This window comes from Nomascus leucogenys, chromosome 5 (assembly GCF_006542625.1).
Source record: "Nomascus leucogenys isolate Asia chromosome 5, Asia_NLE_v1, whole genome shotgun sequence".
NCBI lineage: Eukaryota > Metazoa > Chordata > Mammalia > Primates > Hylobatidae > Nomascus > Nomascus leucogenys.
In genome coordinates, this window is record NC_044385.1 from 56,403,297 (window position 1) to 56,430,493 (window position 27,197).

Consider the following 27,197-nt stretch of genomic DNA (forward strand, 5'->3'; position numbering starts at 1 on the left):
GATATGGGGTTTAGAGACTACCTAATTTCTTTCTCAAACGAGGAAAATCCTGGCAAGGACTTACTCTCACAAGCCTGGCACTGCTCATTTGCACGCATCTGCATAGATTTGCATGTGTCCTACTTGTAGATACTTTTAGATTTCCCCCAGATCTGTTGCCTATTTTTAAAGGATAAAGAGGGAATTTATCTCTTCTTGTTCATGCTCACCTTTCATCTGTATCCTCCAAAGACGCTAAAATAATTTCTGCAACTTCGAACTATAAACAATACCTGTGGTTGCATAGTTTATGCAGATAGAAGTAATTCTTTGACTGACGATGTGTTTCTCCTCTTAATTTCTATTATAATTCCTAGTTCTGCTCTCCAAACTTCTGAGTGGGGCAGAGAGATATTAAGGTAAAAAAATAAAAATAAAAACAAACCCTCTAGCTGAACAGCCAGGCTCAAATTGCTTAGAAAGCTTCAAGAATTAGTTCACTCTACCTGGACAGAGCAGTTAGAGGCAGTTCCATGGATCTGAAGCCCACCTTCCCACTGCTTCCCATCCCAGGGCTAGGGATGCTGTGACTATCTTTGTCTGCTCTCCTTCCTCCAGGAATAAATAACAATATCATCCCTCCCCCAGATCCCAGCTCCTCTATTGGCCCGCCAGGCAAATATTTCATAATGTGGGCTCATCCAATTGGGCATCAAGCCAGAGCCAAGAGCCTCAGGTTGCAAGTGCGCTCCAATCAGGCGGGGCGGCCTGGGTGGGACTAGAGGGCTCTCTTTCTCCACATGAGAGGTGGCAGCATTACTCAGGTGGATGACATTAAGGTAGGAGTTGCTACTTTCTCAGGGCAGAGTAGAAGGGACAGGGCTGTCCATCAGCCAGCTCCGGCTGGCTGAGGCAACCCAGCACTGAAGGGGTTAAGGCCAGCCAGCATGTGTGGCTGTTAATGATTGCTACCCACCAGGGACATGGTGAGTATTAAAGGAAAACCTTCTCCCTATTCCTCAGTGTGAAAGGAGTCAGGGCTAGAGCCAGCAGAGGGAACAGCAAAGAAGAGCCGGTGAGTAAGTGGTTATCTGTCTGGTCTATGTTTGTCTGGGTGGCTCTGGAACAGAAAAGGAAGCCTAGATATACCCATTCCATCAGCTAGAGTGGGCTTTTGTTACAACCAGGTACAAATTCTCAGCTTGAGGCCAGATTCCAGTATCATTACTATTTATTAGAAGGAAATCTTTAAAATTATCTTAGTCCAAGAGAGTGAACTGCTCAGCGCAGAAGCCAGAGATACAAACCATTGTCTGTCCTGATATCAAGACAATGGTTTTGTGTGGCCACCCTGAACACAAAGCTGGAGCTGCTACTCTTCCTTCTTCTGTCTGAACCATTGTCTCCAGAGAGGCGCTCGGTAGCTCTGGTCAGGAGCAGCGTCGGCCTCTCTTGTGGGCCGATTTCCTGGATGGGGCCACGGGAGGAAGGCGGAGGGGACAGAGCCACAGGAGACTGGCATGGCTGTGCTCCTGGTTTTATCCTTTTACTTAGCAGAGTCAGGTGTGGTGAGATGTAGGGTAAGACAGAACCTGGCAGGGGTGGGTGCAGAGAGTTGCGGGGAGAACTCTTCACTCGTTAAGAAGACAAGGTTGTCAGTTGAGAGCAAAACTGAAATCCAGGGAGAAAGAGAACCAACCTTTTGCATTTAGATTTCTGTTGCCTCCATTCCCTCAACTTCCCCTTCAGGTCCCTCATCACTTCAACCTCCAAAACATTTGTGCTCTTTGACCCTGGCACCTTCTAATGACAGTTTTGTGGAGGGGGTGTGGACAAGAACTCCTTGGCTTGGAGGGGGAGGTGGACGCACTGGCTTTTCTCAGCTGATGCTATCTCTCTGTGTGTGTACTCATGAATGCCCACGTGATTTCAAAAAAAAAAAAAAAAGAGGGAGACTGTCACCAAAAAGGAAGTGCTTACTTTACCCTCTTCCCACCCCTAGCTAGGAGCCCTTTTGTTCCCTTGCTTCTTTCTTGGGAGGAAAGAGATTCGATGACATAGTGATGCTAGGTTGAACCTAGGGAGGAACTCGGGGCCCTGGAGAGCCTATTGGGTGGGAACAGGTGCTCCCTGTGCCAGTTTTGAAAGCAGATTTGAGCGATAAGGTAAACCCAACCCCCTGGTGGCTTTCAGCTGTGGTGCTTCCTCTGGCTGGGCTGCCCATGGGCAAACAGAAACCGGACACAATAGGGGGAAGGTGCCAGCCACTAGACCCAGCAGGGCGAGAGCAGAAGCAGCCAAGTTTCTGGGCATTTGAGGCCAAGAAAGAAGGGGGAAGTAGAGTATAGGAGAGGAACAGGGATACTTCTTGTGTTCTGCCTCATACTGAGAGTCAGCCACAAATGCCTAGCCAACCTCCATCCCTACACTTCCAGGAGAAGTATACTGGGATTGTTATTCCCAGGCAGGGGGGCTTCATGGGGGATGCAACCTGTGCAGTTGCCCCACATGCTTGGTTTAATGCTCTGCTATTGCTGTCTCAAAATCCTTAAGTTTTGTACAAGGGGCCCTGCAAATTGTGCATCTGGTCCTACTTCCAGGCCCAGCCAGAAGTTGCAGGTGCAGAATAGTTGCTCATATACTCCAACAGGTGTAGGCAGGCTTACCTGTTACTCAGGTGTCACTTATGGAGGCCGGCTTCTGTCCTGCCTGGCACCTGTGCTGCATCCTTTTCCTTTCCCCCTCTCTGTTCCCCTCCCAGAGGACTCTGTTCCTCCTTGTTACAGCCTCCATGCCCAGTCTTTCTTCACGGCTGCTTCGTGGCAGTACAGGGGTGGGAACAGCAGTGTCCCTTGCCTGACTGCCTCCCTGCCTTCCTTCTCAGGCCCTCTCTTTTCATTATCTGGGCTGTAGCCAGCAGATTCTCTAGGCTAGGTCTAGGCCTAGGAGCACCTATTCTGTTCCTCTGAGATTGTCTTCCGTCCCCTTTGTCAGCCCCGGTTATCAGTGGATGCTCTCTGGCACCTGCTTCTTGTGATGTTTGCTTAGCAACAGGTTGTTTTCCTGTGATTTCCATAGGATCCAGGTCTGGATGAGTGCAGGGTGGGGAAGGGGAGGTGCAGGGAAAGAAGAATCCTAAGGCTGCTGTCCTTGGTGTTACTTCTTCTACCGTCCTCCTCCGTGCCAGCTCCTCCTGCTCTGGACCAAATGGCTCCACAGAAGACCTCCCTTTCCTCCTCCTCCCTCAAGCATCAGCTAGAGGTTGGCCAATCTAGGAAGGAAAAGGAAAGCAGGAGGGAGGAACAGGTCCTCTGTGTCTCCAGCCTCCTCCCCAACTCTTCTTCCTTCTCCAACTCTTCTCTCCTGGCCTCTTTAAGCTGCTGGATGGCGTTTTCCAGTGCTTCCTACCAGGCCAGTGCTGTTAGTAATGATACTTTCAAACCGTGCAGAGGAGTCTTAATGCATGTGATTTAAAAATAATGAGCCTGGCCAACGTGGCGAGACCATGTCTCTACTAAAAATACAACAAATGAGCCAAGCATGGTGGCCTGTGCCTGACGTTCCAGCTACTCGGGAGGCTGAGGTGGGAGAATTGCCTGAGCTCAGGGAGCGGAGGCTGCAGTGAGCCAAGATCACACCACTGAACTCCAGCCTGGGATACAGAACAAGAACCCATCTCAAAAAAAAAACAAAAACAAAACAAAAACAACCAAAAAAACCAACAAAAACAACAAAAAACCCAAAAAACGAAAACATTGGATTGTCCAGATTAATTCTGAGTGAACTTTGGAGTATATCATTTTTGATTTTTAACTTTTTGTTGTTGACAGCAGATTTTCCATTCTTTTTAGCTTAGTTTAGGTCTATAAGGGAACTTGTATTTACTGAAGACACTGAGCTCATCAGCTGGTAGAAGGATACACTGGCTTATAATTGCATTTCATAGAATTCAAAACTATTAGAACTGGAAGGTGGCTTAGAGAACATCTAGCCTAGTGCTGTCCAATAGAATGTTCTACAATGATGGAATGTCCTATGACTATTCTGTCCCGTATGGTAACCACTAGCTACTGTGGCTCTTGAGACGCAGTGAAATGTGGCTAGTGTAACTGAGGAACTGAAATTTTAATTTTATTTAATTTTAATTATTCAAAATTGAATACGGCTAGTGGCTATCAACTTGGCGCAAATTTAGGATAGTGCTATTTATTGTATTCCCTTATTTTATTAATGATTATAACGTTAGTCACTACTAAACAACTGGATGTGCCAGGCATTCTTCTAGAGGTTTTAAATATTTAGTCCTCCCAGCAACTCCAGTATCGTTACATGTTGCAGGTGGGGAAACTGAGACCCAGAAAGGGACAGTGACTCAGTAGTGGTCAGTTACTAAGACTCCTGACTCTGAGACCACCGGCCTTACCCTTTTTCTTAAGGACAATCCACATGCTGTCCATTCCTTGCTATCATGTGCCAGCTTTTTTCACAACTCTCCAAGTCCCTTTCCAGATCTCCCTCTTCCTCTCGGGGGCATCAGGGGAGCTCACAAAGGATCGTCTCAGTCTGCAGCAAGTGCTCTCCTAGGCACAGTCATTTTCTGGCTGATTCCATGGGTAGCCCTTGTTCCTAGGCTCCCTTTGGATCCCCCACCAGCAGGCAGCAGTGCAGGGATATCGCTTTGCCCTCAGAGCCCTCGGCAAGCTCCCCAAGTACAGGGGAAGTTCCAGATTCCTTGTTCCTGGCAAAAGGAGGTGTTCAAAATTTCCCACAATCCACCTGCCTCCAGCTTACCCTATTACTCCCAGTCTGAGAGAGAAGATCAGCTGAGCCCTCCTTGGGGGCCGGAGGCAGAATGGGTCTCCCTGGGCAGGTGAGGAGCAACACTAAATTAGAGCTTGCTGTTGCCCCTCAACCCTTGCTGTGCTACCCTCCAGCTGGGAGGCTCCTGCTCTCCAGCTCTGGCTGGTTTACTGCTTTCCTCTTCCCAAGGCAAAGCTTCTGCTTTGTAGACTCTTATCAGAGTCTGGCTGGCCAGTAGGGAGGGGAGGGACAGGAGGGGGCATGAAGCAGATGCACTGTGAACACTGATCCCCACAAGAGGGATTTGAGGCTGAGCTCTTGTCTCCTTCAGCCGCTATTCAGCATCCCAACTGGAACAGCACGTGCCCCCTCCTCCAGGCAGTGGTGAGCCTGCTGGCCTGCCCTACAGCTGCTCCATCAAACTCAAACAGTTATTCAGTTCCCCTGTGTGTGAGGTGCTGGGCAGGGGCACAACAATAAAGGCCAGGCTGTGGACAGTGTTTGTGTGGCTGCCCTTCCATGCCCCTACATCCAGGCAGCTCTTGTCAGACCAAAGTTTGTGGGTAGCCCCCAGCCCACGTCACACAGTTCCCAGATCTGTAGCCCACAGATGTTATCAGTGAAAGTTTGTGGCTTTCATTACTGTGTTCTTGGAGCAGACCTTGAAAAGCTGGCATCTCCCCCTGAACCATGAAGCTCTCTCCTGCTTTCCTAGAGATGAGGAGCTCAGATTGGGTGCATCGCAGGGACAGAAAGCAGGGAGCCCAAGACTCAAATTTTTCTGACCTCTTCTGTCACTATAGCTGGGACAATGCACCTCAGCTTCCCTGATTCTAAAATGGGCCTTTCTTGCCTCCCTCCCAGTGTAAGGACCAGAGACTGCATGGGTTTTATTTTTCTCTTTGTTCCATATGCCTTCAGAGCATCACAACCTTTCTTCCTCTGCTCTCTGGTCCAGTGGGAGATTTGTGTTGTCTGCTGAACAAGGCATCACTCAATACCATTGTTTTACTGTTAAAATGAGAAAACTAAGATACCAGACAGCTTGATTCTCAAATTGCTGAATTGGGAACCAAGAAGGCACTGGTAGCTTTTAAGGATGGGGAAGGAGAGAGATCAGCCAGCTTCATAACTCTCCAAACACCCACTTTGTAAAATTCCTTGCGTGGGGTGGGGCAGGGTGGGGTCGCTGCTCTCCGTAGGACACCAGAAGCAGATCTGCTGAGTTAGGGATGCAGAGACATGGTTTCAGTGACCTTCCATAGACCCAGCGGTGGACAGCTGGGCTGCCTCAGCCTCTGAAGGGCAGGGGTTTGGGATTCAACTCAGAGCTGGAAGGCTGGGGTTGGGGGCGGGGCATAATTAATTATTGCCCTGCCCTGTTACCCCTTGGGATCCGTTCCACATTGCTGGCTGTCAGGAGAAGGCAACTTGGAGGCGAGGGGGCTGGGGCCTTTTTTCTCTGCTTCTGTCTGGCTTAGCTACTGAGGAAAGGCTGAGAGGAGGAAAACCCAGAGCTGTAGGCAGCTGGTTCTCCTTTGAATTCCTCCTCTCTTTAGAAGGGAACAAGAGCACACAGCACAAGGAGGAGCTCCAGGGAGCTGGATTGCCCCAGTTCTCCAAGTTGGGTCAGGGTGAAGGAGAAAGTGTCTCCCAGCCTGCCCATGGCAGCTTCTGGGTGGTAGAATCGCAGTTCCCCACAATTGGAAGACACTTCAGTGTTGAGACAGTTAAGGTCTGGCTGTACCCGGGAATGATATTCAATAATTCATCAACCAGAAAGGACGCTGGCCTGGAGTCTTGGAGGGCCCTGTGGTGCCAGGCATTAACTCTTTTGTCTCTGGGTCATGGAGATGTGAGGAGGTCTCAGACCCTGGCCCAGAGGTGGGGCAGGGACACTCGAGGGACTTGGGGGAGCAGCTTTTCACCCACCAAACATGGAAGAGCTTCAATACTTGAATCACTGGCAGAATTATGCTATCTACTCTGGTTGTCTTCATTTTTCAGCAGACAGATGGAATTCCCTAAAGTAAAACAACCAGTTTAAAGATGAATCAAGCTAGGGTGGGAGGTCAGAATGAAGTTCCCCTGTATAGTATCCATGTTTTCTCTCATGCACACACACGCGCGTGCACACACATGAGCTTGAACCCATTACCCTGACTGAAGTACACCTTGCCCTCCTGCCCTCAGTCTGCCATCTTAGGCCTTCTTATCTCCTCTCATAGGAATAAGGGACCACCCAGGCCCAGAACAGGGGCTGGGAGACACTACAGTGAGAAAATGGGGGAAGGACAGCACCTGGGCTGGAAGGGAAGAAACCTGGACCTGGCCCCCTGATTTGTGATTTCTCTGTCTTGTCCACGGAGCCATCTCTTCTATCTTCTGCCTGTGGTGGGAGCTGAGCTCACATAGAAGGCCCCCAGCCTTCCATAACTGCCCATAACAGGTTTTGGGATGGGGCTGGGGGTGCGGTGAGGCTGGGCAGAGTGAATCAGGAAAGGGAGCAGCATGGGTCTTGTCTCCTAGACACGCAGCCGAGTAGCTTAGGACATTTCAATAAACTGGCTTGGGGCAGGGAGGTACCATCTTCTTGACACTTTGGAAATAACTGTGGCATCAAAGGGGGGATGAGCAAGGGCAGAGAAGAAAGGTGAAAGCAAGTACAAGGCTGGGTGACAGCCACTGGCAGCTGGTCCCCAGCACCCAGAGAACTGGTATTTGGACCTTCAAGGAGCACATGGAAGAGAGACAGTGGGGGTTGTTGTTTTTAGAGATGGGAGGGTCTTGCTTTGTTGTTTTTTAGAGACAGGGGTCTTACTCTGGGTTTTTTTTTTTTTTTTTTTTTTTTTTTTAAGACGGAGTCTCGCTCTGTCGCCCAGGCTGGAGTGCAGTGGCGCAATTTCGGCTCACTGCAAGCTCCGCCTCCCGGGTTCACGCCATTCTCCTGCCTCAGCCTCCCGAGTAGCTGGGGCTGGACTATAGGCACCCGCCACCAGGCCCGGCTAATTTTTTGTATTTTTAGTAGAGATGGGCTTTCACTGTGTTAGCCAGGATGGTCTCGATCTCCTGACCTCATGATCTGCCCGCCTCTGCCTCCCAAAGTGCTGGGATTACAGGCGTGAGCCACCACCCCCGGCCTTTTTTTTTTTTTTTGGGATGGAGGTCTTGCTCTGTTGTTTTTTAGAGACGGGGGTCTTGCGCCTCAGGTTGGGGTGCAGTGGTGCGATCATAGTTCACTGCAGTCTCGACTTCCTGGGCTCAAGTGATCCTCCTGCCTCTGCCTCTGAGTAGCTGGGACTACGGATATGTGCCACCATGCCTGGCTAAGGCAGTGTTGTTTGGAGGGGCTCCTTCCCACCTGCAAATACCTAGAAGTGCTGCCAGGGCCTGATCCTCTTTGACTTCTTCTTTATGTGGCAGCAATAGGTAGGAAAACAGAGGGCCTCTGATGAGAAGTGGCTAGGAAAGTGTATTTTCTCCTGGAAATGGCAGGGGGAGCTTCAGCAATCAGGTGCATGAAGATGGCTGGAAACATAAACTGAGTTCGTTTTTAATTGGGACAGGATGCTGGAGCAGATAAGCCTCCTTGAAAATAATGATGAAATCCAGATGGGGAGGCACAGAGCAGGAGCCAACCTTCTCCCCACCTTCCCCTCCTCTGTGGCAGCAGAAATCCTCTCTGGAGCATGGACAGTCTCGGCTTGGAATTTGCTAGCTGGGAGAAAGAAGGAAGTGGGAGGGATGGGACCCCCTTTCCACTTGCCTCGCATGCAAACCTCTCTCCACCTAATGAGCTGTAATGCTGGAAGCCAAGGCGTCCTCAGGATGGGGAAGCCGGGCCAGGGCTAATTCTTTGTCAGCAGATTCTCAGGAGCTATGGAAATAAAGCAGCTTGGTGTACAGCAGATAATCAAGAGAGGCCCAGTGGGTGGAAGGAGTGGAGTATTTCTCCAGTCGTTCAATATTGATCACAGTGGGGTTCTGGGCGTCCAGCCTGGGAGTGTGTGTGCATGTGCGTGCATGTGTGAACATACATGCCTGCAAAAGATCGTGAAACTTGGATTAATTTTGCCACTCTTGTCAGTGTAGTGCCAGGTATACTGCACGTGGAGGCTGACTCTCCAGGGGGATGTTTGGAGATGAAGCAATGCAGAGTTATCTCTATGTGAGGTGCTGTAGGGGTTGAGGATGTCTCTTGAACTACAGGAAAGCTTTAAATAGGTGCAGAGACAAAGGCCTGGAAAAATAGAGAGGATCTGCTTCTTTTCTTTGTAATTTATTGGTCTTGGGACTTCCAGAGTGCCTGCCCCTGGCATTTCCAGCCTGTGCCCCATACACGATCTTCTTAAGCCTGGGACTATGTATTTTTCATTTTTTCGCTCCTGCATCTGGCATATTTCTTAATTTGTTTTTAAGTAGAATGATCATAGCCATTATCTCTTCTGCAAAAAATTGTCTACATCTTGAAAGTTTACAGCTATTATTTCATAGGATTAGTATATATGCTGTTGAAGCGAGCACTATTATTTCATATAGTTAGAAGGTACCTCATTTACACACGAGAAAACTAAGGGCCCAAGAAATAAAGTCACATTCCTAACTCAGGTTGGATCTTGGACTGAATGTTTGGTCCTGCCATGTTTGTTTCCACTGATGGCACTGCCATCAGGGCCACCCTCATCATGGATAAGTGACCACCTACTGGACCGCTCTGGAGTTTAGGGCTGTTTCTACCTCCACCACACAATCTCCTTTACCACCTGAGATTTTCCCTTCTTTTGGGTGGAATTTGAAAGGTCCATTTGGATATGTATTCATGGATTCATAATCATTTGTCCTTGACAAATAGAAGCCTTTTGACATCCCAAAAGGAAGGAGAGAGGAAGGAGAAAATGGATTACCCGTCCTTGTTTCCCTTTTTAATGTTCTGCCTCTTGTAAGTTCTTCTTGATGTCTAACTAAAATGAAAATCTGCCATACTCTGCAGTTTATTGGCAAAGGGAAAGAACTGCTGCTAGACATTCTGTGTGCAGACTTAATTCAGAGGATTTCAGAGCTCTCGATGAGCAGGGGAAGCCCCTGAGCCTTCCTTCATTCCTACTCCCTTGTGCTATCTTTACAGGGCATAGGAGAAGTAATTTAACTTGCAGCTTAAGCAAAGGCTGTGGGAGGCCCCTGAGCTCAGCTTGAAGAGAAAGGGGATATTTTTGCTTTCTAGAGGAAGAAAGCTCATTTTCCCAAAGCACCCCTACCCCCTCCTCCTTCTGTGCAGATGAGCTTAATTTTCTTCCCCTCCTACTGAAGGTGGATTAAAGCCAAGCTATGTATTCAAGGGGGAGCTAGGCAGGGAAGCTGAGTGAGGGGGCGAGGGGGCAGAAGCAGAGCTTCTCTCATGGAGAGGAAGTAATTAATTTTAAGAGAGAGCTAAGATAGGGAAGCCCTTGGTGATAGAATGTCAAACTCCAAATGCAGGTGGTTAAAAATTAAGTCAGGGCTGGAGAGTTTCTATTATTCATTCATTCAACAAATATTTATCGAGCACCTGTTATGTATGGGCAGGAACCTCAAGCCAGCATCAGGAGAGGGCCCAAGCCACTGGATTAGGGACAGGGAAAGGATGTGATCTGAAAACCGAGGCCTCCTGTCACCAGGATAAATCATTTGCAAAAGTCCCACGAAATAGCTGAATATATTGACCTTCTGGATTTAAGATTAAGCTGTTTAAATATCAGCAGCGGTTGACCCCAGTTATATCCTAGCAACTTGTCTCATTATGGGTTAAATAATAATGTTGTCCATTTGCTTTTCCATTCACTGATCACATTATTCCCCAATCAAGTTCTTGCTCGATCCAAAAAACTAGATTAGCCCCTTCCTTTCAGTGTCTGTTGTGACATCACAGAATTGTCATAGCAACAGACTGTGATGTCAACAGACTGCCTGGTGCTGCTAAAAAGAACCACGTTGGTCAAAAAAGGAATCTGTCATGTGAAGACAAAATGGAATAATATAGAAAGCCAGAGGAACTGAAACGTGATATCAAAAAGAACATCTTGGCAGAATAAGATAACAATGGGTCTGGAGCCTCCTTTGCTAGAACTCTTTACAGAAAACCAAGGAACTTAATGAAGATTGATTGGAGAACAGGCTTGCCTAGAAGCAGGGGGATGGCAGCAATGACCTTCGGAAGGCCCTTGCAGTCCAAGGATCCTAAGACATGAAGGACATTAGGAAAGGGGGGAGCACTGACCATCTTTAGCCGCTGAAGAATTCAGGGGAATTAACATCGATACAAACCTCCTTGCTTCTGAGCAGATCTGACAGTCACCAGCTGGAATGTATCATCTCGTGTCTGGGAAGATTTTCAGCCATAAACACACAATGACCCCCTCTCAAGCCCCATTTGCTGCCCTCTTCCTTGCAAGCCTTGAGAGGAAGCTCTCCTTTAATATTGCCTGAGCAGCCCCATCCTAGCCACCAGCTCTGGTTCCACAACATCCACGCCCATCTGGTCGACTTGCTTCTCATCGGTAGGACCGCCACACAGGGAGGGAAAGAAACCCCATGCTGTCTGAGGGGAGCAAATCGGAGGGACAGGGGCAGAGGACCTTCATTCATTATGCTCCTGTCCACACAGAAGAAGGCTGGGCAGGCTGACAGAAGAGAAAGGAGACCTGCTCAATCAATCTCAGCTTCTCAGCAGCGGCAGCTATAACAGCAGATGAATCTGGAGCTTCGTTTAACCCTTATGCCCACAGGATCTGAAGGACCTCTGAGAAGCAAGTTGATTTTCTGCTCAGGAGCCTGTATTGTGGGTTGAGAATTGGGGAGGCAGGAGGACTGTCTCCCTACAGGTCGGGCTGGCGTGATTTTCAGTCGTGCAGATGGGAATGCAGCCCCAGACTCCTTCACCTGCCCAGCTACTCGGCGTCCTTAGCTCACTGAGGTCGGACTACCTGGGAGTGCTACACCTGCTCTGTGTATGCCTGTCTCTCCATTTCAGCATTTTCTCCTTGGGACGCTGAATGGGGAGGATCTCATCCCCTCCTTGTTTATTCTGCCTCCAGTCCTCTGACCAGTAGCATTCTGGCCGAATACCAGGAAGCCACAGGCCTACTAGGGCACCTAGGCGACCCCTACCACCACCCAAGGAGAGTGCCCTCCTGGTTCTCCAGAGCCAGAGCCAGGAGGAGGGGAAACTGCCAGAGACTCTGCCACCGATCGCTCTGCATCTCTGCCACAGCCTTACGAGTTGGACCAGAGGACTTACTTCTCAGAGGCATGGTAGGATCAGGGTGGCCGGCGGGTCCTTTGAGGCTGCCAACCTGGGGACGGAGCTGCCAAAAAGATGTTGAAGTTTCGGGCTGATCGACGGGTCAGGTAGGGATTTCTTCCACGGATCATGAGCCAAGTCAAGTCAGAGCAAGCTGAGTTGGCAGCTCATCCTGCTTGGATCCAGGGGCTTCAGAGTGAGGGGTCTGCTTGAGATGACCTGGAGAAGGAAGCATAGTTAGGTCAATGGTTGCTGCATTGCAGTGCTTGTGAAGGGGAAGCTATTTTGAAATTGGTAGTGCCGGGATAGAATGAGGACGTCATTTGTAGGGGTTGCTGGGTAGGAAAGTCTGGGGCTGGGAGAGATGTGCCATTCCCTAGAAGTCTTGTGATGGTTGGCAGCAGACTGTGTGTGTACGCTTCTGTGTGTGTGTGTGTGTGTGTGTGTGTGTGTGTGTGTCTGTGCCAGTGCCTGCAGGGAAGATTCCAGCAGTTACCATCGGGAACACACAGAACAGAAGGAGACTGGAGGGTCAGGGCGGGGGGCGGGTGCCCTGCACCACTGAGAAAAAGCAGACAACTTGACACCTCAAAGGACACCGTAGTTGCCACAGACTGCTTGCCCCCAGACCACCAGATGGGACAGATTCAGGGGCAGACAAGGGTAACTGGAAACAGTTACCCTTCCTTGCAAAGATCCCCTGTGATTAAATTGAGGAGCGTGTCCTTGTTGGACCTGGGAGGGAGGTGGGAATAAAGTTTGGGAAGTGGGGAGTGGATTATCAACGTGCTAGACTCAGAACCCAGGCCTGGTGGACACGTGCCCGATTTTGGGTCCTGGCTGGCAAGCCTGGGCTGCGAAGCCCAGATTTCCACATAGACTGTAGGCACTGCCTGCTGTGCTTTTATCTCCTGCATGTCTTTGGATTACATCTGAGCATGATAGCTTTGGAAACTGAAAAAAACACTCTTTGATATTATCTTTAGCTTTAGCAGACAGCCCAAGGGCTGGGATGTGTCCTGGTCTATTGAAAGGGGGCCCCCAAAAGGTTATTTTCCTTCTCTGACGCAACTGAAGGGACTAAGCTAAGGTCTTCCTCTGCTGCTGGCTGACCTGCCACTTGTCAAGCAGAGCCGGCTCTTTGCTGTGGGTGTGCTTGAGGGGCCCTGTCTCCTTGGCCTCTGTCCTAGTGCCTGTTCCTTGCGGTAGTTTGGCACCTACTCTGGTTTCTCACAGTATTTCTCAAGAGGGATGGGCGAAAAGGCCCTTAACTCATCTAGTCCCTCCACTGGCTGAATGCTTGAATCTCCACTGCTACATTCTTGACAAGTAGTCACCGCTTACCAGATCCATCCAGGGGTTGCCATTATGGCTTAGACTGCTGCATCAGCCCCTCTGCGCTCTGTCTGCTGCCTTCCCCCCCATCTCCCCTGAGAGCCTCCTGGGGAACTGTCCTGACACTCAGCCAGCCAGAGGAGCCACAGCAGGTCTTCCCAAGGAGACTTCACAATGCTGCTCCCCATCTGCCTCTGCACCTACCCCCCACCCTCCAAGCCCTGGTTCCTGCTCCCTTCTGCTTCCTGGCAGGCCATCCTCACAACACCCTGCCCCTCTCCTGGCCATAGCATCCCTTAATGAGATTGGACTGTTGAGCCAGTACTGACCTTCATGCCTGACAGCCCCTGAGGTCTCAATGACATCAAGCAGCCCTTAGACAGGAGACCCTGGACTTAGGGTGTGGGTGGGTCCAAGCCGAAGCTCAAGAATCGAGTTTTTTGAGCTTCCATTTCCTTTTAAGAAAGAGACAGAGCATAAAGCAGGAGAAGGAGGAGGAGTCCAAGGTCACAAGAAAGTCTTTTCAGCAAATAATGGGGGAGCTTTTTTTTTGTGCGGTTCACTGGCAGACGCCGTCCCTGGGAGAGAACCTGCCATGCGTGAGGTCCTGATGTGCTGAATTGGCTGTTGGAACCCCTCTTCCCCACACTTAGGATAACCACTGAAAGAGTTTAGTGTGGCTTATTTCCAGCCTCAGAGAACTCTAGTAAGTAGTTAGTACTGACTAGTGGGAGGTGACCAGGCTTCATTTCTTCCTTCCCCCACCCCGCCCCCACCCTTATCCAGATGTCAGCCCAGGCCTCCCATGGATCCCCCTGGAGGACAGAGGCACAAGCTCCTTACATGATCACCTGTCCCTGTCACCACCCACGGTCTGTCCACGCATTGGCTTTTGTCTCTGCCTTCTTCATCTTTACCACAACTCTTCTGTTTTTCCTTCTACAGCCACAATGAAAGACGGAACACATTTCTACACCCAGTGACTGGCCAGGTCCCAGAGGAAAACAAAAAATTTGACTTGAAAATGTAAGTGTGTCCCCTACTTGCTGTTTGGCCTTTCTGCCCTTAACCACTACCATCCTACCACCTCCTTGCAGCTGGAAAGCAGAAGGCAACAGGGAGGGGAAAGAAAGCAGAAGGGCTTTGCAGTCACTCACCTCGGTTCTGAGGACTAGAAGCATCTGAGACCCATCTGGCTTGACACCCTCATCCACTTTTCCTAGGGTCTAGCAAAAGCCAGGTTGGTGCACCCCGCAGGTTGAGCTGATGGAGTAGAAGACAGGCGTGAGGCTGGCATAGCACCCAGGGGCCTTTGAGGGAAGCACTGAGAAAATCTGATATGATCATGAGAGCCAAATGCTAATTCCTCTCACTGTGGATCCTGGCTCACCAAATGAAAGGAGAAAAAAAGAAAAGAGGATAATTAATCTACTCTCATAGGCCACTAGGCAGTTGTGTCTTTTAAAGTAGAAGGAAAGGATTTCTGGAGCCCCAGGGTCTAGACTTTTAAAATAAATGTCCAGGGCTGGGAACAGGTGGCTCATGCCTATAATCTCCGCATTTTGGGAAGCTAAGGTGGGAGGATCACTTGAGCCCAGGAGTTTAAGACCATCCTGGGCCACATAGTGACACCCCGTCTCTCTAATAAAAAAAAAAAATTAGCTAGGCATGGTGGCTCATGCCTGTGGTCCCATCTCCTCTGGAAGCTGAGGTGGGAAGATCACTTGAGCCTAGACGTTCAAGGCTGTGGTGAGTCTTGTTGTGCCACTGTGCTACAGGCTGGGTGATAGAGCAAGACCCTGTCTCAAAAAATAAATAAAGTAAATGTCCAAGATCACTGACATATAATTTCAGAAAGGCTGAAGGAGTGGCTGAGGTGACCCCTCAATGACACTCAAGGATCTAATTTTGTGCTGATGCTGAAACAGTGGGTGGCAGGGTGTGGAAAAAGGATGGGCAGTTTCCATTGTTTCTTGGATCTCACCAATCTCTTTTTTCTGGTGGACTTGAAATCAGATCAGCCTTGGACATGTCCAGTAAAACAGGTGGGAAACGCCCGGCTACCACCAACAGTGACATACCCAACCACAACATGGTGTCTGAGGTCCCTCCAGAGCGGCCCAGCATCCGGGTAAGTCCAGCCCTAAAGGCCAGCTGTTGAGCTGGAAACGTCTTCAGTGCATGTTTAGTGGTATCTCTGGGAATCCTAGGAAATTGTAGCCTGTCCAGCTATTTCTGCAGGCTCCAAGAGTAGGCAAGGTGACCCAGGAAGAGAGTGGAGAGTAGGAAGGGAAGAGGGCTCAGATCAGAGCCTCGTAGAAGACCAACATCTAGACCAGGAGTTCTCAACCTCAGCACTGCTAGCAGTCGGGGTTGGATGATTCGTCATGCTATGAGACTGTCCTGTGCATTATAGGATGTTGAGCAGCATCCCTGGCCTCTGCCCACTAAATGCCAGTAGCACCTCTTTTCCAGGGGTGACTGTCAACAATGTCTCCAGACATTGTCAGCTGTCCCTTGGGGACAAAATCTCCCCAACCTCATTGAGAACCACTGGTCTTGAAGAATAGTCACGAAGGTCATGGTGATTGAGAGCTCAGAGAGGGGGAAGGAAGGAAGAGAGCCCCAAGAGAAGGAAGTCTAGAGAAGAATGTTGCGAAGAGGGCCAGGAAGACAAAGGCTGAAAGTGTCCTCTGGGTTTAGCAGCGATGTGATCACTGGGGACCCTGACAAGGGCAGTTTGAGTGGTGTGAGAAGAGCAGAAGGCAAGATGGAGAGGTAAAAGGGGGGATGGGAGAGGAGATGTAGGAAGAGCATAGCATAGAAACTGCTCTTCTAAGGAGCTAGAAAACAAATGGTAGTATATCATCACATAATGGAGCACTTGCCAAAAATTAAAATGAACTGGAGCTGTATGTATTAACAAGGATAAATCCTGAAAATATAATGTTGAGTAAAAAGCAAGTGGCAGAATATGAGAAATATGATATCACTTATGTAAATGTACAGACATGAAAAGCAGTACTACATATTTATAGGAACATCTGCAGTAGAAGTGCATAATCATGGACAGGAAGACTAATTTTGGGTCAGTCGTTGCCTCTAGGGAGGAAGGAAAGGTAATGAGACTGGGGAGGGGCTTGAGGGAGTTTTAGCTCCAGTTGTCTTGTTTTATTAGGGAAAAACAACATGAAATGGTGATCATCGTATTATTCCCTACTTTTCTGAAATGTCTGAAATACTTCAAAAAAAGTGTTTTTAAAGACACATGACTGTGATGGGAAATGGAAGGGCAGGGAATGGAAGCTAGAAGGTAACGCAGGACTGGAGGGAGGTTTCATTTGTTGGTTTTGTTTTAAGATGTCAGAGGCGTGAAGGGAACAGGCCAGTAGGTAGTAGGTTCAGGAGAAAGAGGACAGCCAGTAAGTCACATTTCTATGGTGACAGAGGGAGTCAGATGCAGAGGTGCTGTTAGACTGGATGGGGAAAAGCCACCTCTTCCTGAAACTGCATTAAAAAAGGCGTGTGAGGCTAGGGAGTGGGTGTCTAGGAAATTAAAGAGACTCTCACATGATGTCCTCAACTTGTGCGGGAAAGTAGGAGGCAGGGTTTTCTCCTGAGAGGAATGGGGTGGGTGGGGAAGCAGCAGGTGCGGGACTGGGAGCTTGAAAATACGTGATACATGTGCCACATTTTCTTAATCCGCGGAGGGGGGAGGGATAGCATTAGGAGATATACCTAATGTAAATGACGAGTTAATGGGTGCAGCACACCAACATGGCACATGTATATATATGTAACAAACCTGCACGTTGTGCACATGTACCCTAAAACTTAAAGTATAATAAAAAAAAAAGAAAAAGAAAATACATGATACAGGTTTGGGGAACAGGAGTGATGGTCAATGAAGGACACATGAAATGTCGCCCTGTAATTTCAAAGGATCATCTGGGGCAGTCGAGTGTGATTCTGTGCAGCCCTAAATCTGCAGGGTTGCGTGGTTTTCCTCCAGCATGCTCATAGCCTGGCTGTGAGAGCAGGGAAGGCAGGTAGCTGGATTAGCCTCAGTTTGCCGAGAAGCCGTGGCAGAAAGATAGGAGGCCAGGATATTCAGGAGTTAGTGGGAGGTTGCCTGGAGTGGTAAACTATGGGTGGCCGTCTCTAGGCCATGGAGAGAGGAGGTAGAATTATGAAAGTGTTGGACTGAGAGAAAAGGGAAGGATTTAGAGATTTGCATAGGGTTGTGGTGACTTCTTCCAATGGCAAATCTCAGTCATTATATGTGTATTTTTGTTAGTAATGTTCAGATACTAATGTTATTTCCCAGTTGTGGGAGTACTTTATAATAAAGGCCAATTTCTTCCTTACTTCCTTCTACAAACAGTTGCTGAGTACTTGTTATGCCTGGACACCTTGCTGGCTCTGGTGATAAAGAGATGAAAAAGACAAAAGTTCCTCCCTGCAAAGAGCTCATGGTGCAATGGAGGAGATAGAAAGCTGCATTGTGACAGGTTTTAGGCAAGGGGTGTCCAATCTTTTGGCTTCCCTGGGCCACACTGGAAGAAGAAAAATTGTCTTGGGCCACACATAAAATACACTAACACTAACAATATCTGATGAACTAAGAAAAAAAAAACATAATGTTTTAAGAAAGTTTGTGTTGGGCTGCATTCAAAGCCATCCTGGGCTGCATGTGGCCCATGGGCCGTGGCTTGGACTGTACAGATGTGTGGAGAGTAGTGTGCAGCTAACCACTCAGGGGGATCAGGACTTCGTGGAGTGGGGGAGTCTGCAGCAAACTTTAAAGCATAAGTTGGGATTTGACAGTGGCCGAGGGAAGATGGGTCCTCCCCCCACGCCAGGGAGCACACTGCAAAAGGCACGGGAGGATGGAGAGAACCAGAGGCAGGGCCTATCTGGTGAAGGGGCAGAAGGTGGGTGACAGGCCCTGCCATATCTCACAAACCTGTCCTCTGTGCTGTGCTGAGGAATCCAACCTCTCTCTTAAGTGATGAGTGCAATAGAGAAATAGGATTATTTGTGTTTTGGAAAAAAAACCTTAGTTCATTGTAGAGGGTGAACAGCAAGAAGTGATGAGGACCTTTAAGACAACAATAGTGGAATTTGAGAGGCAAGAGCAGATTTGAGAACTATTAAGAAGACAGACTCATCAGCCCTGTATACACGTTTGTGTAATGGAACAGGAATGAGGGATCCATGTAAGATAACGTGGAGTTCTGGGGTGGGTGGCTAGGTGGCTCATGGTACCATTCACCAAGATGAGAAGTACAGAACAGGCTTGGTTAGAAAGAGAATGAGTTCGGTTTTGCACTTACTTAATCCTGGCAGACAAGCAGGTATAAAATGGGTTGAGCTGGAAGACAGGTCTTGGCTATAGCTTAGGGAGCTTTTATCATATTGCTCATAGCTCAAGCAGTGGGTATGGATGAGGTAACACAGGTACGATGTAAAAATGAGAAAACAAAAATAAAATAATAAAAGTGTGATTGAGGCCCACCAACGCTTGGAGAGTGGAAGTAGAGGAGATTGAGAAGGAGTGGCCACAGACGGAGGTATTGAAAGGGAAACAATAGTCTTGTAGAAATCCAAAGAAGAGTTCCAGGAAAGTCAGAAAGGTGAAGACTGCCCAGTGCTTTAGAGTGAGTGGCCTTAATTCCATAACAGTGCAACATCCATTTCAGAAAATAGGTAGAGGAGGTTTAGGAGTGATGGAAGGAGAGAAAGTTGAGACGCTTCCCAGGAGCCTAGGACTGAAGAGTAAGTAAGGGAAGGTATTACCTCACAGTGGACATTGAGTATATTGAAGGGGGAATTTGGGTATGTGTGTGGGAGCATGAGAGAGAGACAGAGACATTTTCAGATGGAGAAACTTGAGTGCATTTGCTAAGGAGAAGACATCAGTGGAGGCAGAAGCATCAGAAACATATTTGAGAGGAGATGATCAGTGGAGCTAAGTCTCAGAGGACACAACGGGTTAGAAGTGTTTAGCCTTGGAAGGAGGGCAGCACCTCTTCTTTTGACATTGGAGGGGAAGAGGCAAAGATAGTGTAAGGACAGTCATTTTCTAGGTAAGAGGGTGTGACATTGAGGGAGTGCATGTCTAATAGCCTCAAATTTCTCTGTGGAGGAGCAGGTCCACTGTCGGGAGGGCAGAGGCAGGGGAGGTCGGGGGGCTGGGGAGGATGGTGAGGGTGTGGGGTGGAGCTGCCATCTGGGGCTGATCCTCCTGGGATTGGGACTGTGGCTCTGTGGCAACCTCATCTGTATGGCAGTGTGGTTTTTTTTTTTTCTCCAGCAGCACCATAATCCGGCTATGAGTGCAGGGAGAGTAGATAATTTGATTAATTTGGAGTGCCATATTGAGTTTTAGAGAAGGTGAGGTAGGAAGACAATAGATGGGGTTTCTGAGAGCCCAGCTGATATACTCCACCATGGGGCCAGGCTTTGTAGGGCAGTAACGAAAACCGGGAGGAGCTGATGGATCCAGAAAAAAAGACAAGAATTGAGGAGCTGGGGACCTCAATGGAGTAGAAAAGCTGGTGTTGAGTTAATGGAGTGAGAAAGCCCAAAGGGTGGAATGCTGGGATCAGAAAGCAGGAATCCTGGAAGTGAAGATGTTAGGCGTAGAGGGGCTTGGGGTGCTGAGAAGATTAAAGCTGTAGCCCTGGGAGCGTCGCTGGAGTGCAGATGGAGGGTGCTGGAGCCGAGGACATCAAGGCTGTATAAAGTTAGGGCATTGATGGGTCATGCTCCTGAGCAAGGAGATTTTCCACAGTGATGCAGGACAGAATGAAGAGGAGGACTAACATCAAAACCCTTAGACTGAAAGAACAATTGAGAAGCGGACAGTGATGAGAAGGATTAAACAGTGGGAGATCAGGCAGTGGTGCTTCCAGAAAGGTGGACTATTGCCAGAGTGTGGAAGAATGACAGGGTCCACGTGGCAACACAGAGCTAGCACACCAGACTCTCCTCCTGGCTCTGTGTTATGTTGGGCACGAGACGACACACGGGACTACCAGAGCAGGAGAATGCAGGGAGTTAACTTCCAGAATGCACAGTGGAAGACAGAGGGAGTAGGAGGTTGGGAGTAGGATAGGCCAGAGTGAAATTGGAAATCTTATTATTTTCATCTCCAAAAAAAAAAAAAAAAAGGCTGTGAGACGGGTAGGACTATTATTTTATTTTTTGGAACTATTATTTTGAGCCCTATTTTAGAAATGAGAAAAATTGCCAAAGAACTGAAAGACCCTGCTCTTGAGTTAGTAATAGATCCAAGATTCACACCTGGGCCCCTTGGTGTGAGGGCACCCCAGGATTAACCCTAGGGAGAAGCAGCTCTAGCAGGGGTGGCTCCCTTGCAGATAGAGCAGGAAGGAGGAGACTGGGGACCTAGGTCAGCTTCTCTTTCTGCCCCCAGGCAACTCGCACAGCCCGCAAAGCCGTCGCCTTTGGCAAGCGCTCACACTCCATGAAGCGGAACCCCAATGCACCTGTCACCAAGGCGGGCTGGCTCTTCAAACAGGTGAGGCCACCCTGCTGTTCTGGACACTGTAGCCTCCACCTTCTCCTCACAGAATGAGGATTCCTCTGTGCTTATGGCAGGCCGTGTATTTTTTTTGGTATGTCCTCCTGCTGTCTCTGTGAATGAGTCTCTTAATTTATAAAGGCTCAGAGAAACTGAGTATCTTCCCAAAATCTCGCAGAAAAATTTGTGTCAAACTTGGGAACCCAGCCCGGTTTCCTGATGGACAGATGCAATGACCTTGAAACATGCTGAATCCCCAACCCCATGGGAACAACCCACTAGCTCCCCAGCAGGTCCCGCTTATTATGGTGGGGGGTAGGGGTGTCTCCTGCTAGTCTAGGGTCCACCAATTGGCACCAGATTGGCCTTGTCACTATCCCTGCCTGCCCTTCCACTCACTCATTCTGCCCATCTCTTGCCCCTGTTATCCTCCCCAGGGGAGGCACTGAATAACAGAACTGGAAGGTCACAGGCAATAATCTAATGTCAGTTCCTTGCATCTGAGGCCTCCAGGGGGTGCTGCCTTGCATTAACAGCAGAGCCGCAGCTAGGGCCAGGATGTCCTTATAATTGACATGGTGCCCTTTTCCCTGCATCCCATCTCCTCATCTACGTCCAGCTTGCAGCCCTCACATCTGCCTCTCCCATGTCCCACAGGCCAGCTCCGGGGTTAAGCAGTGGAACAAGCGCTGGTTCGTCCTGGTGGATCGCTGCCTCTTCTACTATAAAGGTGAGCTTGGCCCTTGGACTGGCAGGGATGGCAGGAAGCCAGGACCCACTACTCTTTCTCATTCTGCCATATCCCTGAGCTTGGCTTTGGATGGGCACCAGCAGGGCAGATCTCCTCACTGTGGTCCTGGCACCAGTGGCAGCAGGATAAAAACAAAGCTCACTTGTTCACTCACACACTCACTCACTCACCCATTCAGTTCACATTCAACAATGCTTGCTAGGTTTCAGGCAGAGTTCCAGCGATACATTGGGTGAGCAAAGTGGTCATATGGCTGGTGAAGTCCTGGAGGAATGGGGAGAGAGGATGAGGACTAAGAGGAGGAGGTCACTAGTCACTACTAGTAGGTCACCTACTAATTGGAACTTGTGTGTGGCCTTTCCTCCTGTCCCACTGGAATGCACAGTCCCATCTGTGAAGGCAGGAACTTTTGTCAGTTTTGGTCACGGCTGTATCCACAGCACCTAAAACACTACCTGCCATTTAGTCGGTGCTCAGTCAATATTGAATGAGTGAACATGTCCTCCGGCTTCACCTTCTCTGCCGACCCCAACACCCTCTCCCTACTTTCTATTTTTAAAAGTTGTGCCAAGGCAGGCTGAGGGCACCAGCAAGGGTTGAGGTCAGTGATGGTGGCGCCATGTGGATGCAGGGGAGGAAATAGGCATGAGGGATGAGAGGAGAGAGGGTACAATTGTTATGAAGCAGGAGAGGCTCTTTCCTTCACTCTCTTGGCCCAGGAGGGCACAGCCCTGATTTCCAGTCCTCCTGGGAGCAATTCAGTGAATCATTAACTTTGGCAAACAAAGGTTGTACCCAGTGACCCTGCAGAGCACTGCTGTTGCTGGTTGCTGTATTGCAGCCACCTGAACCCCAAGGAAGGAAATCAGGAAGGGGCTGAGCATACAGAGTCCAGTCCCAGAGAAAAGCCCAAGCAAGACTCAGGGAGAGGAATCTACCCAGGCCCAGGACCGAGGTGCTGAGCCTCCAGGATATGGGGCCACAGTGGAGCCAGAGTGGGAATAAAACTGGAGGAAAATTGGGGGTCTCTGCAGAGGACAGCCTTTGGGAAACAGTGGGGGTAGAACCTCAAAGAGCTGAGAACCCAAAGGCTCAGGACACACCAGAATGGGGGTGACTGTTCACAAAGAGATGGACCCAGGACTCCCTTAAATGCTGGCGTGGACTCTGCCACACAGGAGCTCCATCTCTGGAGGACAAGAGCCTCAGCTCTCCTGAAGGCAGCCCTAGGATCCAACCCCAAGTGCCTCCTACTACTCTGGTTTACCCCTTCCTCCAGGTACCATGCTGGGGTCCAAACAGAGAAGCTGATCTGTGGGCCAAGTATCGTGTAGATGTGATGAGTAGGAGGAGAAGCAGGGCTTGAGGAGTTTATAACCCTACAGAGGTTTCTTCTGAATCCTAGCCAAAGGCTTTTCAGAGTCCCCAGACTGGGGAACAAATAGTGATCCCAGGGAAGTGGAGAGGGCCTTGCCATGGTCTCATAATTGTCCCCCCTACTGTCCCACAGAGCTCTCCCCTCCCTTTCTTGCCTTCTGCTTCCAGTGGGGGACCTGACTGGCCAATCCATCAGGTTCCTTTGGAGATCCGGGATGAATTATGTAATAGCTGGACTGTTAGCCTGATCCGAGGGAGGAGAGGGCCAGAGCACTCCATGTAGGGGTGCCTTTTCCTGTGGAGACATAGAACCTCAGTGGGGATCTGCAGCAGGAAAGGGCAAAGCAGGCTCGAGTGCCAGGGAGAACCTTAGAAAGAGTTACCCAGGGGCACCAGGGAGCAGAAGGTGGGATAGTCCACTCTACAATGATCTATCCCATCACCTTGTTACATATGTCACTGCTGGGATGGTCTCATTTAGTGAAGCAGGATAGATAGGATAGTGGTCAACAATGCTAGCTTTGGAGTTCAGTTTTTGTGTTTGAAGACCAATTTTACCACTTGTTGCCTAAGTAACCTTGGGTAAATCATCTAATCTCTTTGTGTCTCAGCTTCCTTACCTATAAAATGAGGGTAATAATAGTACCTCTTCATAGGTTTGTTGGGAGGATTAAATCCATTAAGGCATTTCACTTAGAACAGTGCCTGAACGCTTCCAAAATATCAGCTGTTATTTCTTTATTTGTGCACTAGAATGCAAATTCCTTTAGGGTAGGCACTACTTCTCTCTTATTCACCTCTGTAGTCCCAGTGTCTGGAACAGCATCTCCAGGGCCACCACACTCCCTAACTCCAGGGAATGTCCTCTCGGAGCATGTGTGGTGGCCCTGAGTGCCTGACAAACAGGAGGTAAACAACAAATATGTATTGATATTTATCAGGGAGGGGCAATACACTCCTCCCCATCCCTGGCGCACACGTGCGCGTGCACACACACACGCACACCCTTCTTGTGCCTCTCTCCCTGACAGATGAGAAGGAAGAGAGTATCCTGGGCAGCATCCCTCTCCTGAGCTTCCGGGTAGCTGCAGTGCAGCCCTCAGACAACATCAGCCGGAAACACACGTTTAAGGTCAGTTGGCCTTCCCTTCCCAGGGCAGGTGGGGAAGGAAGGCCTGCTCTTCTAGAGCCTATGGGAATGGAGAAGGGCCAAGAGCCATCGTCCTAAGGAATCCCAGGTGGTGGTGGTCATAGCAGTGGTGGTGGGTGGGGGGAGGGGGAGTAGTAATGGCCCCTAGACTCAGCACAGTCTCTTGTAAGGCTAGAGCAAGGCTATGCTGGGACCTTCCTCCTCTCTTGGCGGTTGGGTGGGCAATTCTCCCAAGAGTGGGCCAGTAGAGATGTGTTTCAGCAGCACCACAATTGTTACTGGGGCAGGAATAGTTGTGTTCTGAGTCCTTGGACTTTTTGCCCAGTGCCTGCTCCTGGGAAATCCCTCTGGGCAGAGGCAGGAGCTGTGGCTGGTGGGTTCTGAGACCTTTTCTGGAAAGGCTTCCTCCCCACCATGGTTTCAGGAAACTGGACCTACCCCCAAGTCAAACTTACTCAAATTTCAATCTTTAGCGAATATTAGAAGTTGAGTTTCATTCCACAAGAGCTGCAAATCTTATGAAGAAACCATTTGAGAGAACAAGTGCACAGGAAAATGGGCCTTTCCTGCCTGCTCAATATCACTGCCTTGAACCCCTGGGGAGCCACCTGTTAAAGATGTGCCTGCAGCTGGCTCATCCTAGGCCAGCGTTTTTCCACATTTAAAGATTCATGACCCATCAAAAACTATAAAAATCTCATGCCCTTTTGTATTTTATGATGCAAAAATCATAGGTCCCTTTTCATTTTCCAAATATAAAATTATAATATCAACTACACATTTTCTTGGTACAAAGCCCTCTCTCCCCTCATTGACAATTGCTGTCCAAGACCCTTCAAAGCTATGATATTAGATGACTGGATCTGTAGGTCACTCCTTGAGCTTCTAGAGCCTTAGAAGAAGGGACTCTGTCCCTTCCTGTCCTTCAGGCTCCAGTCACCTGGCCACAGAAAAGAGCTGGGCAGCATGCACAGGGCCCGCTACAGGGAGCAAGCAAGGACTTATTTGGCACATAATTAGTTTCCAGCCTCCCGGGGTCTTGTATGCCAGAGGTGTGAAGAGAATGAACAATTAATAAAACTCTGACTCCAGGGAGCCAGTTCTAGCTGGGGAAATAGGAACAGGCTGTTTAACCAACAACAAGTAGTCCTGTTATACACAGACACACACACACACACCCACACACACAATCAAACAGCCTGTCTCACCCTCCCCACCAGACCTGTGCAGAGACACAGACACGTTCCAGCTCGGAGCTCTGCCAGCAGCAGGCGTGAGATAAACATCCCGGAGTGACTGACACACTCCCTCCACCACAGATCCCAGATATCACCTCTCTGCCCACCAGCCCCTCGCCTCCTTCCCCCTCACTGTGCTGCCTCTTTTAAACCTGACTCTAAGGGCAGTGCTCAGTGGCCCACAAAGGGTTCTGATTGTGGCTATTCCATGGCCCTTCCCCAGGGAAGGGAGGGGAGCTGAGACAGATGGGAGGCTTGTCCTGCTGTGGCCACCGAGCGAAACTCTTGGATGGCTAAGAATGAGCCAGGAACTGTTCCTGCCCAGGCTACCGCTGAATGCCTTAACCTCTCCCTAACTCTGGCCCCACAGAGGCTCCGGGGGCTTTGCCCCGCTGGGGCAGCTCCCTCAATTCTCTGGCCCCCTTTCATAGTTCCAGGCCAGCGCCCCTGCCCACTCCCCATCAATGGCCCTGTCTTTTCCCAGGCCCTCTGCCTTCTCCTGTCACAGCACTTGTCCCTGTGCCTCTGCTCTCTCCTTGTTTCCCGCGGCATGTTTTGTCCCCCAGCGTGACTGTCAGTTCTTCAAGTGCAAGAGCCTGTCTTTGCCTTCCTTGTGACTGGTGCCCCCTGCGAGTTCCGCACACACAGGCTGCTCCCTGGATGCTCATTGAATTGATGAATTCATTTGCTGCCCTCTCCCACCCGCCCCAGGACACACCCACGAACCCTGCCTGTGTGTCTCTGCTCTACAATAACCCTGTGTTCTCCACCCAGAAGACTTGCTTGGGCCCCTGGTCTCTCTATCCATCCGTCGCAAGTCTCAGCTTCTTAAGTCTTCACTGGCTTTTTGTCAACACCTCCCCTGCCCTCTCCCACACCTGCCCCAAGCTCCACCTACATGCTAAGCCCTCTGCTGGAGGGTGGGGACCAGAGGAAGGAGGCCCACCCCTGCCTCTTGCTGCGTAATGGCTCCTGTCAGAAAGAAAATGAGGGCTGGGGACAGGTGGAGGTGAGGTGGGACCAGCTGCAGCTGAGGAACCTTTTGAGCATTTAGAGGGTGTGGGTTTGACGTTGCTGTTCAGGGGAGCCCTGAAGCTATCTCAAGCCCCAGAGACCCAGGATTTAGGGCTCAAGGGGTCAGAGGCTGGAGTGAGGCTCACGTCCGAGACTCTGAGTCACTGCTAGATGTCCCCTGTTGAGAGGACATCACTGAGGAGCTCACTGGGAAGTATGCTGAGGTCCCAGAAAGAATTTAGTCCTGTGGCCTCTTTTCCTTGTGGCCTAAGAACTTTGAATTTCACCAGGCAGACTCTTTTCCCATGAAATAGATGCATCAGTGAAGACCAGAGCAAAACCACAACTTGTCTGCAGTTACAGAGCTGGTCAGGAGCAGAGCCAGGCTTAGCACTGCGATTCCCTGACTCACTCTCCACCACCAGCCCGAATTTCCCTGGTGCAAGCTCTCCACTCCCCACCCCTTGGTAGGCAGAACTGGGCATTGTTGGGTGCTGCCATTCCCAGGGGGGACGCTGAGTAGAAGGGGACAATCTGAATATTCCCCCTTCCCTGTGCTCCTCACCGTTTCCTGCCACGTTGTCTTCTGTCTCTCCCTCTGGTGTTCGGTTGACCTGTTCTCTGCTTCTCCTCCTTCTGACCGCGTGAGGACCCCTCCTCTGGACAGGAGCTCTCTTCTGGGTTCCCGCCCGCAGTACCTGCTCGCAGCCGCCAACTAGGTAGTGTGC

At 49.7% G+C, this 27,197-nt stretch overlaps 1 protein-coding gene across 18 annotated transcripts in view; it reads left to right on the forward strand.

Annotated features, from left to right (window-relative positions):
- The window catches only part of PLEKHA6 (pleckstrin homology domain containing A6), a 139,825-nt gene that overhangs the window by 69,605 nt on the left and 43,023 nt on the right, over window positions 1–27,197 (forward strand). For 15 of the 18 annotated variants that reach the window (XM_030813174.1, XM_030813178.1, XM_030813162.1 and 12 more), the window contains exons 2-6: window positions 14,336–14,416; window positions 15,407–15,521; window positions 20,832–20,936; window positions 21,597–21,669; window positions 24,099–24,199. In XM_030813174.1, coding sequence (XP_030669034.1) covers window positions 15,420–15,521; window positions 20,832–20,936; window positions 21,597–21,669; window positions 24,099–24,199 — 381 coding nt within the window. In that variant the 5' untranslated portion in view covers window positions 14,336–14,416; window positions 15,407–15,419. The other 3 variants (XM_030813169.1, XM_030813179.1, XM_030813180.1) reach the window with 3 other exon arrangements.